At 30.5% G+C, this 19,617-nt stretch overlaps 1 protein-coding gene across 5 annotated transcripts in view; it reads right to left on the bottom strand.

Annotated features, from left to right (window-relative positions):
• The window catches only part of LOC130670782 (pikachurin), a 78,435-nt gene extending 58,979 nt beyond the window's left edge, over window positions 1–19,456 (bottom strand). Inside the window, exons 1-2 of one of the 5 annotated variants that reach the window (XM_057474320.1) lie at window positions 19,122–19,456; window positions 16,892–17,129 (exon numbers count right to left, since the gene is read on the bottom strand). In XM_057474320.1, coding sequence (XP_057330303.1) covers window positions 16,892–17,000 — 109 coding nt within the window. In that variant the 5' untranslated portion in view covers window positions 17,001–17,129; window positions 19,122–19,456. The remainder of the gene's footprint in view (window positions 1–16,891; window positions 17,130–19,121) is intronic. The other 4 variants (XM_057474312.1, XM_057474339.1, XM_057474329.1 and 1 more) reach the window with 4 other exon arrangements.
• Between the last annotated feature and the right edge of the window lie 161 nt (window positions 19,457–19,617).

The raw sequence follows: 19,617 nt of genomic DNA, 5'->3' as shown, positions 1-19,617 counted from the left end.
GGGAGGGTGGGCAGAGCGGCCCCCCTAAGCCAATTATTACTTTTTGTGGCTTTCAACCATAAGAACACTTTACTTTTGTCCTATTTCGAACAAATTTATGGACATTTTGCCAAAATTCTGGAAAAAAAATTTTTTTTTGTGGGGCAGAGCGGCCCCCCTCCAAAAATGATAAAACATTTTTTTTTCGTTTTTTTTTTTTAAATTGTTTCCATCATTAAAGATGTATTTCTTTCTCTTGACAACTATTTTTGGTTTTATATTACTCGAAAAAAATTTTTTAAGGTGTAATAAATCGTTCACTCTCGACTACTTTAATTACTAATTGTTATTTAATAAAAAAAAAAAACAATTCTATAGTTTTACTTTATTTCAAAAATTTATCAACGAAAAAAAAAAAATATTTTTTTTTATATACTTTTAGTGACCAAATTTGCCTCTTACATAGAAAAACGGCCGAAAAATATGAAAAAACAATTTTTTCGGAAGTTTCGGCTGGTCCATTTGGCCCCAGGTGTTATGCGTAGGGCTAGAAATGTGGAATTATAATAATTTTTTTTTAATTTGACGATAATAATATGAAAAAATCACTTTTTCAAAATTTTGGGCTTGTACATTTTGCCCCAATTATCATGCGTAGGGCTAAAAATGCGCAAACATATCAAGATTTATAGTAATTAGGCGAAAAAAAAAAATTTTTTTTGATCAAAATTTCAGGGGGGCTGCTCTGCCCCAGGGGGGCCGTTCTGCCCCACCCTCCCCTATATTATTTTTTTTACCCATCAACTCTTTAAATCGCGGATACTTTGTTGTTAAATATAACTTTTAATCTCATTCTTTTATTATAAATAAAATAAATCTAAAGATAGAAGTTTTTGCTTGATGAACATAAGACTCCAATATCAATCGATTCGCTCTGATTACTCTCCAACAACTTTTTATTTTCCTTTTTATCACCCGTCTCTCGTTTGTACACTATATAGATTTTTACCTTAGATAACACGAAATTAATTTTAAAAAGAATCTATCATCGAACTGGGTCAATGGAAAAAAAATCTCATTAGCGATGGAATGAATGGTTTTTTTGTGATTTATTTATTTGTGCTGTAGTTATTATTAATTATATTTTTTGTACTTTTTACATCTGTCGGGACAAATGATTACAGTTGAAGAGGTTGAGAATCGCTGAGCCAGCTAAAGAAATAGGGGTGGGTTTCTATAGCAACCCTCCGACTGGGACACATCGTCGTCCCACAGAAATATAAGAACCTCAAATACTACTTTGCTATATATATATATATATATATATATAGCAGTGACAGAACAAGCATCTCACTAAAGGAAAAGCACCTAAATCGTTCTAGTCAACTGTCCATTGAGTCGAAGCGTCCTCTACTCTATTCCTAGCGCAGCTGTCTAGAGGGTGACTGGAATGAGTATTTGTTTTGAAAGCCTCCAATGTTAATCCGTGAATCACAGAGTCGACTAACGCTTAGGATTTGCTTGAGGATTTACATGTTTCACTCAACATTATTGCAAAACTTTAAAAAAATAAATTCAAATTCTTTTTTTTTATTTTCTTGATAGCAAATTATTCATTTTCATTTTTGGTAGATTTCATAGAAATCTTTTGCATTTGTCCTCATGGTGGAATTTTCGAAGAATTTTGCCATAATCTATCATAATTCATCGAGTAAGTTCCAAAAATACCGTTGGTTCAAAAATTTATATATGTATGTATATATAGACTAGGCCAAAAAAATTGACTATTTTTTTTTGATACTGTGAAAATATTATTCCTGATGACCAAAAAAAATTGTTGTGCAAGTTTGAGCCCTTAATATTGATATTAAGAGGTGTATCGTTACTACTATTAGTTTTTTAACAAACATTTTATTTTTTACCCAAAACTTGTAAACTATCTATCTGAAAAATTTGAGCAATATATATTCTTACAGGAAATTGAATTCCCTACAAAAAATGTCTCTTAGTAAATTGACGTAAAACGAGCCGTTTCCTTGTAACCGTACCTTGAACATTAGAAATGGTGGACATTTGAAATTCCAAAAATAACGGAAAATCCTACTTTTTCAGCGTTTTTCGTAAATAACTTTTTAACGGATATATCTATCCTCATTATGTAAAAAGAACTTGATAGCCGATAGACAAAGCTATGTTTTCCTTTTTTTATTTTTTGTTTTACGATAATTGTTCCACTTTTAATAAGGGTTCAAAATTACATAATTGACTCATGTGTTATGGTCATAATGCCATTGTTTATATCTTTGAAAATTTTTGATGGGTGATTATTAAATTATATGTATATATAGAAATCTACTTCCATTTCGGATGCCGAATGGCCTTTTTTTTTTTGTATCGAAAATCTGCTCAGATTTCAAATACAAATTTTTTCAAATTTATAACAAGACTGAGCTAATAATTGTAAATGGGGTAGAATAAAGTCTAATAAAAAGTAAAATGTCAAACGAGTTTTGTAAAGCGATTGATAATTGAATTTTTTACTCGTTCAAAAAAACTCGTTCTACGAAAAATCCCGCGTTTTTATTGTTCCATTGACTTCCACCCACGCGTACCAGTTAAATGGCCGTAGAACCTAAACTTTTTAGACTTCCGGTTCGAATTTTTTTTGACAATATTCCCGAAACATTTTCCCATAAAAGAATAAAACAGAAAAACAAAAGGTTCGATCCGCCAAAAAAACTCAACCGTAACCATTTTGATTGCGCGCCCAATTGTCTATAAAATAAAACTCAGCTGTAGTTTGCAAAACTTTTGAATTTAAATAAAAAATAAAAAAACAACTAAATTATAAATATAAAATTTATTCAAAAATAAAATAGCGAATATTTAAATACCAAAAAGTTTTTGTCTTAAAACTCAACAAGTGTTACACGAGTTTTTATTTTTAAAACCCCCAACTTTTGAGTCTTTCGACTGCAGCGGGTGCACTTGCAAGTACTTTGACCGCTACCGCGTATAATACACCAGTAGAAGCTAACAGCGCGGCGCCTATGTTTACTTTCCATACTTACCGGTGTTTGCCATGAGGGGGTAGAAAATAAAAACCGAAAAATGTAATTAAAATTAAAACTAACAATGCGTAAGCAAAAGAGAAAAACGAACATTAATACGACTATGGAAATTATAAATGAATAATTTATGTATTAATAGAATTTTAAATTTCACCCCGCGCGTAAATATTTTTTTTTTATGTACATACTTTAACTTTTTATAAAATATACTGCAATAGATTCTAATGATCCGCAGTGTTTTATGCTTTACTAACTTTTATTAAAAATTACATTAATTTCCAACATACTTTTTTTTTAAATTAAAAACAATTACACGGAGAGAAACTTGTGGTAACGTTACGGTAATAATTACTTGGGATTATGGGATATACGCCCATCATTTCTAGTAAGCAATCCATAATTAGGGTAAATGTTCCTGTATCATATAGTACACGCTGAAAAAAAAAATGTTAACTATTACCATCTTGCAATAGGGAATGATTACCATCTGGATATGATAATCATGATCATGCTTTTATGTTAACTATTCGTTTCTCGTGTGGTAATATTTACTATTGCCGATAATAATAGTTACCATGTCGATAGTAATATTTCTTATGTCTGAGAAATTTTTGATTTTGCCTTCTAAGATAGTAATGATTATCATCACGGATAAGAATGGTTACTATGTAGATAAGAATGCTTACCATCTCCGATAGAAAAAGTTAACGTAAAAGAATAAGAATCATTAAAATATAAGGATAGGAATAGTTACTCCGTTAAGATGGCAAGTATTACGATTTTTTTCAGCGTGTAATGATTATGATACTCATGGGAATAGTTCCCATAATTGCACAGTACTAAATCCTACATCTATATTGGAATAGTTCCTAGGTATGTATGGGGATAAATCCTATACATCATGTAAACTCTTCCATAATATATGTGAAATATTTCCATGATATGATTGGTAATCGTTACTATACTACTATAGTAATCATTCCCATACTACGATGGTAAACGTTACCATAAATTCTGATAAATTTTACCCTACTCTATGGTAAAGTTTACCATAGTATCTGGTAAAGGTTATCATAGTACACGCTGAAAAAAAAATGCCAACTATAACCATCTTGTAATAAGGAATGATTACCATCTGTATGTGATAATCATTATCATGCTTTTATGTTAACTATTACTATCGGAGATGGTAATCATTCTTATCTAAATGGTAACCATTCTTATCCGTGATGATAATCATTACTATCTGAGAAGGCAAAATTAAAAAATTTTTCAGACATAAGAAATACTACTATCTAGATGGTAACTATTACTATCGGCAATACTAATCATTACTATATGAGAATCAAATCGATAACATAAAGGCATGATAATCATTCCCTATTACAAGATGGTGATAGTTAGCATTTTTTTTCAGCGTGTAGCATGGTAACGATTACTGTAATGACATAAGAATAATTACCATAATTTTATAAGAACTATTCAGATCTCGTATAGGAATAAAACTTATATCAGTAAAAATTACCGTAATTTTTATGAGTGCCATTCCTATAACCGACATTTAAAAAAACTTGTTACCATACGACATGGAATCATTCCCATAATATATTGTAATCATTACCGTAAATTTTTCTCCGTGTAATAATTTAATTTTTAATAAATATCCGAAATTAATGAGCGTTAAATTGCATAATTAACGTGAACATTCCGAATAATTCATAATAAATACTAATAATTATAATTAGTAACTAATGGGTTCTGTTTTCGATAAAAATATATAGAGAGTAATTGTTGATTTATTAACTGATAAATAAATTATTAGGGAATTCGGTAAATTGATACTTGGGTATAGACAGCATAAATGACGTCTGGTATGATATCTGTCACTAATTACGCGGATAATTATTATTTAAAAGTTGTGTATACTAAATAATACGAAACTTTGATATGTATGTACTATTGATTTACCCAGCAATCACGTGTGACTTCATAAGAGTTGAATAGATATCCGATTCATTGACAAAACTCACGTTCCAGATAACATTGAATCAGCAAGCAAGATAAAGCGCGAAAGGGAATGAGGATATATATGTATATATTTTTATGTATGTGTCTGTGTGGATGTATATGGATGAATGCTTGCAGAAATGTACGTAATGCCCTATATCATATATCCTGGGGTGATACCTGTGCGAATATTACATCAAAGGCATACAAAACTATTCAGCAATTCTAGACGCGTACACCACTCATTACCGTTTCTCTTTTATTTTATTCAGAAAAAGTGTCGCGAAAATTTTTTTTTTATTCCCCGACTGTGGAAAATTTATTTCTATGGAAAATTTATTTATAACTTGAATTTGATTTGCATTTATAGTACGAGAATTTATTGCAAATTGTAATAAAAAAATAAAAAATGATTATTTAATTGGGGAAAAAATGGTGTAATGGTAAACAAATAAAGTAAAGTTAGAGATTAAAAATATAGTTGTAAAGTAAATGGAATTAAAATGAATTCCGGAGCTATTGTATCATGTGACGTCAACTGATTCTCTTACTGTTACTTTTTAATATAATTTTGTCTCCGAGTCTCAGAGCGTTTTATCCGAGCTTCCATTCCGAGATTTCCCTCCGGCGTTTCCCGCGACAGGAAATGCTGAAATACCGAATCGAACTGCATCTACCTGAAACCTAGATTTATCAAATCTCACGTACCAATTCTTTATAATTCAACGATTCTACAACTATCATCGTTTTTTAATATTCTTATTCCCGCGACGACCTGGAAAAAAATAATTGGGATCTAACAAGATCAAATTAGACCAATACAATTTTTTTTTCCAAGTCTACATTGATCATAAATCTTCAGGTTACAGTAGATCATTTACAGTTTGAAATATAAATTTTTGAAATCAAGTCTAATAGTTTTCAATTCAAGTCTGATAATTTATTAATTTCGGGTTAATTAGATCTCAATACTCAAGAGAATTAGCTTTCAATCCAAATTTATTTATTTATTTATTGAACGCCAATCGGCAATGTACGATAACAATTTACATACGATATGAAAGAAGAGGAACAGGCGGAAGAACGCTTTAAGCGATGGATTGTAATATAGATATACAAAAATAATGAAGACAAAAAGATTGCACGTGAAGGGGCTCGTAAACCAGCTTTTTGACAGACGTTCGAAAGGTCCGGGTCAAAATATCTAGCCTCAATCTAGCTTCATCAAACCCAAGTAAGCCTCAATCCAGCCTCACTGAGTAAAGAAAGCATTTTTAGACTCAAATGATGTTCAAAAAGTCTCAATGAGCCTCGAATGATTCTCAAAGATCCTCAAGAAGCCTCGATGAGCCTCAAATAAACCTCCCTGATTAAACAACTGAACCCGATCGAATTAAACAGAATTGAATTTTTAATTCTATTTAATTCAGATAAATTCTGTTAATTCGGTACCTGACTTAAAAATGAATTCTGTCTAATTCGGCAGGAAAACCAGAATTTGTCAAAATTAAAACGAATTTAAATAATTCTATTCGGTTTAATTCTGATTAATTCGAAAATAAATCTCCAATTTCTGGTCCTGAATCCGAATTAAACTGAACTAAAACGAATTTGAAATTTTTAAATCGGTTTTATTCTGTTCAATTCAAATTCAAATTTTCAATTCAGTTTAATTCTGTTTTGCAGAATTCGACAGAATATAACAGAATTAAAATTTTTAATTTGGTCGAATTTGGTTGTTTAATCAAGGCTACTACTCGAAAATGTAATTTAAATTCGATTAGTATTATTTGAGGCTCCTTGATAACCATTTGAGGCTCATTGAAGCTCTTTGAGCATTGTTTGAGGCTCATTGATGCTTTTTGAACATCATTTGAGGCTCAAAATGCGTTTTTTTACTCAGTGAGGCTGAATTGAGGCTTACTTGGGCTTGATGAGGCTAGATTAAGGCTAGATATTGTGACCCGGGTGGGTAGGGACGACCAAAGAAGTTCGCATCCGAGCAGATAGCATTGACCGAATTAGATATTCTGTTGATAGGCCCAAAACGGACATAGTTTTTGGAGGATTTTGTAGTATTTAGCAGCCGGCTATATCGTAGGCCCATTTCGGGGCAGGTAAATTCAAAGCGTTCAAGTATTTTTGGGGAGTCAATGTACCCATTGATTACCTTGTAGAAGAACGAAATGTTAACTTGCCTTAAATTCGCTAAATCATTGATATAAAGCTACTCATATACTGCATCGATGTCCAAGTCATGGCCTGTCGTAAGAAGACTCCAGATTATAATTTCCATAGTAACTAATTTCGAAATTTGTTCCCCGTTAATTTAAAAAAAAATGCCAAATCTCCATCAGGCTTGACAATAAATTTTTTTCATCCCGTAAATTTAGATATTTATTTTCAATCGACGGATAATGGCTCCATTAATCGGTAAATAATAATTGATAATACTCTACGCAAACAATTGGAAGCATCATAAATCGATAATATAATTAATCTCTTTAATAATTCGAATTTTTATCCATAAATATATGTAAGCTGACAAAACCAATCAATGATGGGTATGAACACACATTTAATGACCAACCAAAATAATTATTGCAGTAAATAATTTAACGAGGACGTATTTAATATCGGGTATGATAAATAGTTCTATCATTCCAATAATTTCATAAATAGAGGGGAGGGGGTAAAATAAAAAATTTTGATTTAAAGGATCAAGTGACGAGATTTGTGATAAATCAGCGAAATTTTGTTTAAATCGCATTTTGTTTGCATGTTTAAACTTTTCAAGGCTTTTAAAAAATAAATTACTCGACACGATATCTTGTTATCGTTCTAGTCATCAATATTAAATGTCCCGAGATATTTTTAAAAGACGTTTCATGCGGACAATTAAATTACTAGTAAAACATGACATGTCTAAAAAAAAAACAAACAAAATCGATAGTAATAAACTAGAATTTTTATTTGAACTTTTTTCTCCAAATCCGTTTTCTATAGAATTTTTAAATATTAGTTCATATGTAAATATATATAAATATATATGTGCATTAATTATTCATTCGAAATATTTTATATCAGCAACTCTCTTCATACATGAAAAATAATTTAAATATTAAACGTTTGTAGTAAGTAAACTTAAATGATTATTAAAATCTAAATATTTTTTTTATTTAAATTTTTAATAAAAATGTATGAGTTTTTTTTCATGTAAGTACTTTTTATTATACATAAAGTAGTCAATGTAAAATGTTTATTTTTTTTATGGAAAATTTTATTTTTATCGCATACTCAAAAATTAATTAACGAAAAATTTTATCTTTTGAGTTTTATAGTATAAAAATTTCAAAAATTTCAAAATGTGACCTTTTGAAAATTTATCAGAGAAAAACTCAGTCATAAAATCTTTTATTCTTTTGAAAGTCACATCAAGTATTTCATATCTTTAAACTTTTTTCCAACTCACATTTTAAATCAAATATATATATATGAATAAAAAAAGTCTATATTATCCTTCAATACATTTTATTAAATTTTTCAATCTGTTTTTATCACCTACTGGCCTTAAATATCGATTGCGATTTGAGTGCGCAAGTTTCTCACGTATTTCTGGCCTATAGCCCCAAGCAATTTAACTACAGAACCTGGACACTTTTTAAAAACTATTGGAAATTGTTGTCCGCACTTTTTGTATTTGAAAAGTGTACCATTATAATTGCAACAGTAAAGAAATAAATATTTTTTCCTCATAATTTAACTCAAAAAAATGAACTTCAAGATTCAGAAATTAAATTTAACTACACGGAAATAAAATTACCCATACAAAAAAAAAGAATCGGCCCATTACTGGGTCATGAATGGCTGCCAATTTTCGAGCATCGGCCGAAGACCGGCTAAATATCGGATGATAACGGTATGCCAAGCATTGGCCAATCGTGGCAATCAATCATCAGCCAAAGCTTGGTATCAAACCGTTGGTCAACGAACGGCGGTTAATTGTGCGCCGTTTTTATAAGCAAAAAGTCGCTGCCAATGATTTACCATGCACGGGCCAGTATAGTTAGCCATTGATTGGCCAATCATTGTAAACCAGGCATCGGCCGATCTATGGGAAAATTTCGAAGCTTGGCAACTTTGTATGGGTATGGAAACTTCTGCTATACATTATGGGAATTGTTCCCATGATGGTATGGGAATTGCACCCCTAGTATTACACGGAAAGAAATTTTCTTTAAAAATTACCGTTAAATTCACTGTAATCGTGGGATGAATGACATGACCGAAACATTTGTCGGTAAGTGAGATAATTTTTAACTTTTTTTGAACAAATTTTACCGTAGTCTTATTCGGTTTTCGGTAAATTTTATGAAGTCTACCACAAACTAAATAAATTTTTTCGTAATTTTTATTTCAAAAGTGGTAATAAATAAAAGCGCTGCATAATGTCCCACGATTACAGTGAATTTAACGGTAATTTTTAAAGAAAATTTCTTTCCGTGTAACGATGGTTCCCGTAATATATAGGAATAGTTTCCATACCGAGACCTTGGTCTAGATTTTCTATAGAATTTTCTATTATAATTTTGGAGCTGAATTTTGTCAATTCTTCTAAACAACTGTTTAACATTTATGAAGAAAATATTTATATATGAACACATGCACATATTATATGTACGAATGAATAAATTTATGTCTCGAGAGATATATATGCACAATAAATGAAATATAGGACGAATATTATTTCTATTTGAAGGAGTAGTCGAGGGTGTGCGAATGAAAGCAAGATGTATATCTTATGAAACGAGAAAATAGGTAAGCATCTTTTTTCTGTGACAATCTGTTTTATCTTGTCTTCTTTTATAATGCATGAACAATGGGAAAAGCTAGCAATAAAATAGAATAAACTCGTTATATACGATTCTCCACTTGACAAAAATCCCTTTTAAATTTTTACCCTTTCTTTGGCTTGTTTGTATACACACACAAAAAATAAAGGACATTTGAGCGCAAAACAATTTTTGCTTCTGAATTGAAAAATAAAATTTCAGCGGACGAGAAAAATTTCGTAGCCGGACAAATTTCTTATTACCCCTAGAAAATTTTTGTTTTCTTTTCATTATGCGAAAAATTTCTTGGGATGAGTTAAAATTCCATTGGGCGGTGGTTCAAAAAAATCTACTATTTTCCTTTTTTCATATCATTTTAAATTATGAAAAAAAAATTCTGTATTAGAAATGGAAAATTGGAAAACTCAGAAAATATCGTTTTTGAGTGACATAAAATTTCTATTTTATTCAAAAATCTTTAGATATTTTATTTTTTATGCAGTAGGGGAGAGGGGGGAAGAGTGGGCCCCTTCAGGAAAATAATTGTAATATCATTCATTTTTTTTACGAAATCGAAATTAGGGGCAAAGTGGGCCCTCCAATCCCATACGAAAAAAATATATAACCAGGCAAATCTGGAATATGTAACATATATATAAATATATGTTTCATATATGCAGAATTGCCCGGATATATCCGGATATATATTTTTTTCGTATGGGACAAAATTTCGGATTTGATCCGAAAACTTATTATCCGCCCAAATTTATTGGCGTATAGAAAATTTTGAGGGGCCCACTTTGCCCCATATTTTTTGAATTTTTGAAAATTTTAAGCGGTCCACTTTTCCCCCTCCTCCCCTAAAAGTACCGTATCAAATTTTTTTAAAAATTCGAATTTTTATGATTTTCAAAATTTTGAGCTTAAAACCTCGAGTAGGTTTTAAGCTCAAATTCACTAGGAATTAAAAAAAAATATATACATATATATATGTATACTTATTGACATAAAAACGAAGACGAAAAAAGATCAATGAATTTTTTTAAACTTTTTTACTATTTAATTTTCATTTTATTCTTTTATCTCTTCTAAACATTAAACACACTCTTCCTTTGATCTACTTCACTCTACATTTGTTATTTTTTTTCTCAAGAGTTGAACTCGCTAAAAAATACAAAAAATATATTAAAAAGCTTCTAATGAAAAATAGAAAAAAAATCACATTAAAAATTTTATTTTTTATATTTTTTATTTTCAAATAATGAGAGGAAATTTCCCTTCCCTTTTAAAGGGTAGTAAAAAAAAAAAAAAAAAAGTGTTCTCACAATCATAAATTTTGAATGTGATAATTAATTAATAATTAACAATAATTAAATTCCATATTTCAATAAATTTATTATATTTACTGACATTGATTAAGTATTCTGTAAATAATAATTAAATTATCTTTTAATGGATTAAAGTTAAATAAGACACGAAACAAATTTATTGATCTGCCATCTGCCAATAATCTGTTTAATTCAATTCGCAGACATATTTATTTCTGTTAAATAGACTCGATTACCATCGCGATGCTGTAAATACTGACTAGTATTCAAATTACATGTACAGATGAGCTCTACTATTTGCGTAGTTTATCTATTATGCATAAAAAGCTCTGCCGCAACTAAATTTACCGCCGGTTTTTACCGTAAATTTTGACGTTTAGATATTTTTTATTCATCGTACGAAACATGTACTCGTATCATTTATTACACTCGCGATTTTTTATAAAAAAAATGAATAATAATAAATAAAAAAAGGCCGATGGAAAAATTCGATATCAAATTGGATCAGCGAAATCCGTGACATGAAAATTCTTTAGAGTTTTTATGTGGAAATGGTAAATGTAAAAAATAGTTGTAACGGTAAAGGTGTGAGTGAAATATTCACAAAGAAATAGCGTGGATATTTTAAAATTTAAATCATTTTCTACAGTTAGGAAAGTTTATGTGCATTTATACACGTCTAGTTTTAATATTTACTAACGCGATGAAAAGTACATTATTGTTTTACGAATGTCATTACATTTTCAAATTTTCCTGTTCTGTTTTCATAAATATTTAACTTTTTAATTTAAATATATGTTACATATGTAAACTGGAATACAAAATGAGCATCAATAAAAAATTTTTAATTTAGTTTTTTTGAAAATTTTTTTATCTGCGGCCATTAAAATTAAAAATTCAAATTTTGCAAATTAACTCCTAATTTATTTTTGCAATTTTTTTTTATGGTTTCATTTATAAATTGCCTTGAAACTCATAAATTTACACATCATATTCGTTTAATATAAATAAAAATTTTAAACTTTTCAAACTGCGCCATTTCGCGCCAAAAAAAATTTAATGGCGATCGGAAATTTCTAATATCCGCGAAAAGTAAAAGATTTAGTCAAAAAAATGTTTTTTTTTTACACTGAAAAAAATAATCGCTAGCTGCAAGCGATTTTTTTCTATAGCAGCTAGCGATTTTTAATCGTTAGCTGCAAGCGATTATTTCGCTAGCGGCTAGCGATTTTTTCTTTAGCAGCTAGCGATTTTTAATCGTTAGCTGCAAGCGATTATTTCGCTAGCGGCTAGCGATTTTTTCTTTAGCAGCTAGCGATTTTTAATCGTTAGCTGCAAGCGATTATTTCGCTAGCTGCTAGCGATTTTTTCTTTAGCAGCTAGCGATTAAAAATCGCTTGCTGGAAGCGATTATTTCGCTAGCTGGAAGCGATTTTTTCTTTAGCAGCTAGCGATTAAAAATCGCTTGCTGGAAGCGATTTTTTCTTTAGCAGATAGCGATTAAAAATCGCTTGCTGGAAGCGATTTATTCGCTAGCAGGTAGCGATTTTTTCTTTAGCAGGTAGCGATTAAAAATCGCTTGCTGGAAGCGATTTTTTCTTTGGCAGGGAGCCATTAAAAATACTGTTTTTATCATTGAAATAAATCTATAAATATACATATTCATATATATTTATACATATATATAAATATATAAATATATATATATATATATATATATATATATATATATATATATATATATTTATATATTCATATATATATATATAAATATAAATATATATATATATACATATATATATATATATATAAATATATATAAATATAAATATATATATATATATTTATATATATGTATAAATATATATGAATATGTATATTTATATATTTATTTCAATGATAAAAACAGTATTTTTAATCGCTCCCTGCCAAAGAAAAAATCGCTTCCAGCAAGCGATTTTTAATCGCTACCTGCTAACGAAAAAATCGCTTCCAGCTAGCGAAAAAATCGCTTCCAGCAAGCGATTTTTAATCGCTACCTGCTAAAGAAAAAATTGCTAGCAGCTAGCGAAATAATCGCTTCCAGCAAGCGATTTTTAATCGCTAGCTGCTAAAGAAAAAATCGCTAGCAGCTAGCGAAATAATCGCTTCCAGCAAGCGATTTTTAATCGCTAGCTGCTAAAGAAAAAATCGCTAGCAGCTAGCGAAATAATCGCTTGCAGCTAACGATTAAAAATCGCTAGCTGCTAAAGAAAAAAATCGCTAGCAGCTAGCGATTATTTTTTTCAGTGTAGGCTCCCTATTTTCCCGACCCTATATAAGAATTTATTTCCTCGACTAAAAATATGACAGGCCATAAGTTTTCATATCTTATATTCTACTTGATATTTACTGAACGTATTTCAAACATCAATAATATCATATAAGAACAACAATCTCATTATATAAAGAATTTTTTGAGTAAAAAAATGTCACACCCGTTTGTTGATTTCCAAAAAAACGCGACCTCATAAATTAAAATCGCCCATTGCGATGAATTTTCAAAATTAGGCGGCTATCATATTTAATATGTTTAATTATTACAGTTTTCATAAATAAAAATAATAATAGTCATTATCACGTTAATAAACAAATATATAAATAAAAAATAACATGAAAAGTTGATGATACGAAGCAGCAAGTTTTCCATCTCGAGAAAGTATTTTCTTTGAAAAGCTGTGTTCAAAGCACGAACTTGAGTTGTATAAAATAATTAATGCGCACGATTTATTATTTTGTCCGAAAGTTTAAACAAGACTTAACTCAGTCATAAAATGAAATAATAATTCACAAAAAAATTCTGGAAACTCATCAGGAAAATTTATTTAAAATTTAAACACAAAGACCTAAAAGAAAGTCATTTAAATTATCATAAACCCATTTTCCGTGGCCATTTTTACGGTTACTTTTTACATCACGCAATTTCATATTTCCAAACAAACCTTTTAATTAAGAGCCAGTCATATATTTATCCAAACTGTTTAACTTTTTTTTTATTAAACAGAAATTTTTTTTTATAATTAATTTTTTTAAATTGCAAAAAAAAATCCACAATATTTTTCTACCGAAAAAAATGTATTCTGTGAATTCTTTTATATATATTATATTCATGTGATATAATATATTCCTGGGAAAATATATCCTCCGGAATCCAATTATATAAATACTGACAACTTTTCAATGCCAAAAAAAATTCAAGTACTGAAATTAATTTAATTGGCGTGAAATTCAATAAGATTTATATACTTCTTCGGGAATAGTATTATTTACATTTATATAAGAGAAAAAAAATCTATTTACTCGAAAAATACGCGAAGTCGGTGTATAAATAAAAAATAAAGAAAAAAAAATATTTATAAAAAAAAGTACTCAAAGCTCTCGAGTAAATAGTGAAGAGTGCATATAACGCATACCGGAACAACTTAACGTCTCTACCATCGTCCACTTCCTACCCCAGCATTTCTGTAATTTCGCGTTATTTTACTAACACTCAAACCAACACGAATATTTCTTTGTGCACAACAAATGACCTTTTTTTAAATAAAAAAAAAATAATAAATATTGTATTTCAAAGCTTATGACAAAAAGGTCAGACCTGTGACCTATTACATTCACCTTTTAGCTTAAATGGAAAAAATTTTCTCTTCTATTTAACGGGAGGCAAATAGAGGAAGAAAAATGTGTGATCGAATAAAAAAAAAAATATATATATATACATATTGACTCGACAAAATGAACGATAATTATATCGTATGAAAGCCAGTTCGTTAGATTGGGATTTGTTATTTGATGAAAAGTAAATTGAAAAAAGTTACGATATTTAAGTTTACAACCTCGTACATTTTTGAAATTTTTTTCCGTGTCCGCACATGAGCTTCGCCGTTTATTTTACCTTTTACTTTAATTAATATATTTATTTTCAGAATAAAAAAACTGAAATTTTTATTTTTACGATCGCGATATTTATTTCCTACGAAAAAATTGAAAAATTGAAAAAATGAACCACTAGCTTTTGGTTTTTAGTTCGCAGCCATACAAGCTCGTTATAAGGAACCATCAGAGGCTGTCGTTAAAAATCTCTGAAAAAATCCAATATATATGAATTTTCCAACTCGCTCGTTATAAGCAACGATTTAAATTGCATTAAAAAGTCCAATAATTTACTATTTTATTTTAAAAAATCTGTCTATCGGTTGACCCTGCGGGCCAGCCCTAAAACGTTCCGCTGTTTTCGAGCTCCTTGAGCTCAAAAACTTTGTCGTGAATACATTTTGTATGCCATTGTTTTCGAGAAAACCGTTTTTTAGCATTTCTTTCTCCCACAATATCTTGCGAACGAATTAACCGATTTCGATGGTTGAGGCGGGAATCGACGCGTTTTATTTAGTTCTAGAGCTGATTAAATTTTGGAATTGATCGGATGAATCCCTTTGAAGATAATAGAAGAAAACCGTTTTTCACAATTTCTTTCTCGATCGATTTCTCTCGAACGAATAAACCGATTGAGATGGTTGAGGCGGCAATCGACGCGTTTTATTGAATTCTAGTGCCGAGTAGATTTTGGAATCGATCGATCGAGCCATTTCTGAAAAATTTGAAAAAAACTGAAAAAACATTTTTTTTTTTTTTTTTGTATTCCTTCTATATCTTAGAGTCTATTTGATCGATCGATTTTAAATTTTCAGAAAAGTTGACGGCCAACAAACTCTTTCGATTGCCACCTCAACCATCTCAATCGGTCAATTCATTAAAAAGATAATACGAGTTTACATCCATACACACACACACACACACACACACACACATATACATACAGACACTCGGACATCCTTCTGAAAATAGTCAAAATAGCTTCCTAGGACCTCAAAACGTCAACATCTGATGAAAACTTGATTTTCGAAAATCGGGGTGAAAACAATAACCTCCCGAATTTTTGAAAATTAACAATTTTCTTAGCGGGAAGTTAAAAATATGACCAATGCCTATAACGAGCGTCTTCACCGACAGAGTGGGGTTAAAGTCGTAACGAAAAGCGCGATAGGGGTTGCTCACAACGGGCTGGAAGCTAATCATTTTCCCAAAACTTTTTTTTCCACTCAAGTCAACGTCCATTAAATTTCATTTTACAATTTTTTTTTTCTTTTTCCTACCTCGCCACTATTGTAAGCAGTCCTATTAATTGTTACCTTGGCCATTAGTGAGTTGGTAAAAGCAAAGAGACAAAGTGAACCTGACAACGCAGTGTGGCATTTGCCATTAACATTATTGCTGAGTAAATGTACGCATCCCTTTTCATATATGAATATACATATACATGCTAACAACAACAACAGAGCAGTGACACTAGTATTATTATTATTAGTCAAGGCAGCAGCAGCAGTAGTAGTAGTAGAAGTAGTAGTAGTAGTAGTAGTAGGAGTAAAAGTAATAGTGAGTGTAGTAGGAGTAGACTCTAGTCATCCCTATATAGCATATTGGGGTGTTATTACGACGCACTTACACTGATAACAATACCCGCATTGTCACCACAACCATAAATCTACATCTATTAAAACCCGTTGATTTGTAGCCTTACCAGCCACCTTTATTAAATATACCTGAGTACTTAACCAATAGTAAAATAAATGAAATTTACCCTGGAACGCAGCTTCGAAGGTGGTCCGTTCGTCAATTGGATTTTGCGAGATAACCACTGCGGCCAATCCAACAGTCACGATTAAGTAATAGCACTGTTTTACAGCCATCGTTCAACATACACTCTCACTGCTAAACCGTCGGACACTTGATTGATATACTCGTTATTCACTCCAACATCTCCCGGCCGAATTGCTTCACTCACTTTTTTATGTCCACTTTTAAAAACTCATTCACTGCTGGACAAAAAAATAATTCGTTTGAGTATTAACTATTGCATTACTTAATTTAACTTAAATTATTAATTATCATTATTATTATTACATTAATTAATGAGAAAGCTTTTAGATAATTGACAAATGATTTAAAGACAATTGACAATTAATTTCAATTGTTCTACTTTGAATAACTGAGAGCTGGTACAAGTCTGACGCGGACGCATTATAAGAGAAGTATGTTTCCCTGCGATTAAACGTTTTGTGTGCATGTGTGTGAGTGTTCTCAATTGAGAGGTGTGCGAAATATACTCAATGCTCAATGTGTGTATGCATATATATGTGTATATGTCACGATCTATATATACCTACTCAGGATTTAACAAAAACATTTTCCAATTCAAGTGTACGCTATACAGGTTTCCATTTGTCAGGCATTAAATGAAATAAAATACGGGCGGGTTCAGCAATTGAGCAGTCGGGTATAGAAAAAAATACGGACAAGTTAGCAAACTTATTTCGTCTTATAAACCAACTCTTTATTGGCGAAAGAAATTTTTTTATCTTTATTATTTTATTTTTAGTTGGGGTTCTTTGCGTGACCTGAAACATACCCGCTAGATTTTCGGATCGCGGCCCGTATTATCGTGCATATTGTCGAGTGGGTATAACTTTTTCACGGGAAAATAATCACGCGAAATGGGCAACTAAATATCAATAGGTATCAAAAATTTGTAGCAAAAAATATTACAAACTCAATCTAACTTTCTGCAATCTAATTCAGGAAATTTTTAAACAAAAAACGATCAGCTGGTGATTGATAAAGTTTTGTTTTAACTTTTATTTACAAGTTTTGTTTAACTCATTAATTACCCGTACTGTAAAAAATTGCAGAGTCAATGGGGATTAAATCAGGAGTGGATGACTGTGTGTTTTAATTTTTTTATTTAGTTCCTTTGGAGTTAAATTTACTCCGGAGGGTTTATTTAAATATTTGAACTCCAAATTGGAGTCAATGCGGATTTAAATAAAATCTAGTTCACTCCAAAATAACTCATAAAAAAAAAAAACTATCTATTTACTCTGTAAGAGAAGATGATACTGGAGTTAGCAGACGTCTGACAGTTTTTGAATTTTTTTAAAAACGATTAACTATAAAAAAAAATATTTTGAAAAATTGCACCTATAGTTTATTAAATTTTCTACATGTGTATTTTTTTAATTTTTTTTTTTTGTAATTAATTCATTAAGAAAAATAAATCCAAAAATTTATAACTGCTAACTTCAGGATCGTAAGAGGTGATTTTTTTTTACTCCAAAACTCCGAGTGACAGAATGAATTTGGATTTAAATAAAATTTGTAATCACTCCGAATTCACTCCCGATTCTTTACGGTGCAATTTTTAATTTTTCTAATACTGATTTTTTTTTATAATTATTTTTTCAACAAAATTAATTTTCACTCCTAATTTCGAACTTCAATTTCCTCAATAAAAATTATATTCTACAAAATAATAATAATAAAAATTAAAAAAATTACTTTTAAAAAATCCAACACCAGGTAAATGAGTTAAATTAATTATTATTCCAAAGCAACTCTATTTAAAATATTTAATTTAATTATAAGTCACGACTCTAAATAAATCTAATTTAAATAACCGACTGATTCCATAAGCTTTGGTGTAAATACTATCAGCTTCCTCAGCATTTTATTTATATATAAATAAAATTACATATATATATATTTATATATTTTTTTTCCTCACTCATCAACACTTGATATTTAAAGCCTTCAATTCACGACTGATCACGCCGAGGGAATAACAATGTATCCCGTCTACCCACCCTTAATTCCACCCACCCACTATTTATCAAAGCTCGTGTTCATTAACAACGTCCCCTGTTGTTTTAATATTCTCATTAATTATGCTGACATTTAAAACATCATAAAGCTTTCTCATAACTTTTTAATTCCCACTAAATCTCTCCCCATTATTATTACTATTATCAACATACGAAAAATATATTGAGCCAACTACCAAACTAATAAATATATAAATAAATATATGAAACACACGTAGCACAGCACAGTAAAGTTACGTCGCCGATTGTGTAACACTTGAATCAGCGGGTGATATAATCAGTAGGACTCGGGGGTGTCTAATCATACTCGACTTATTTATCTGTACACGGGTTACTCGAGGGCACTTGTGTTGCATGTAAAGTTGCGTAGCCTGTAGAGTACGATGGAGGTAAAAAAGCGCGATATGAAGACCGCGGGACAGAGGCTGACGTCGAAGCCGGCCGGTGTCTTCAATCGAACTGAGGGGATGCTCGAATGTGGCGCCGCCATACTCTGATACTCTCACAAGCTCACGTTTAACAGTAACCCCGAGTAAAGTTACCCTCGGTTTTACTACAGTCTGATATTAATGTTCGCCCTGGGGGTGTAGTTGTGCTGGTGCTGCATAGTAGTACAGCTCAGCGTACGCGTCGCATAACAGACGCCTTT

This window comes from Microplitis mediator, chromosome 1 (assembly GCF_029852145.1).
Source record: "Microplitis mediator isolate UGA2020A chromosome 1, iyMicMedi2.1, whole genome shotgun sequence".
NCBI classification, from domain to species: Eukaryota; Metazoa; Arthropoda; class Insecta; order Hymenoptera; family Braconidae; genus Microplitis; species Microplitis mediator.
The sequence above is the reverse complement of the archived record's forward strand: the minus strand, read 5'-3'. Positions and strand labels throughout refer to the sequence as shown.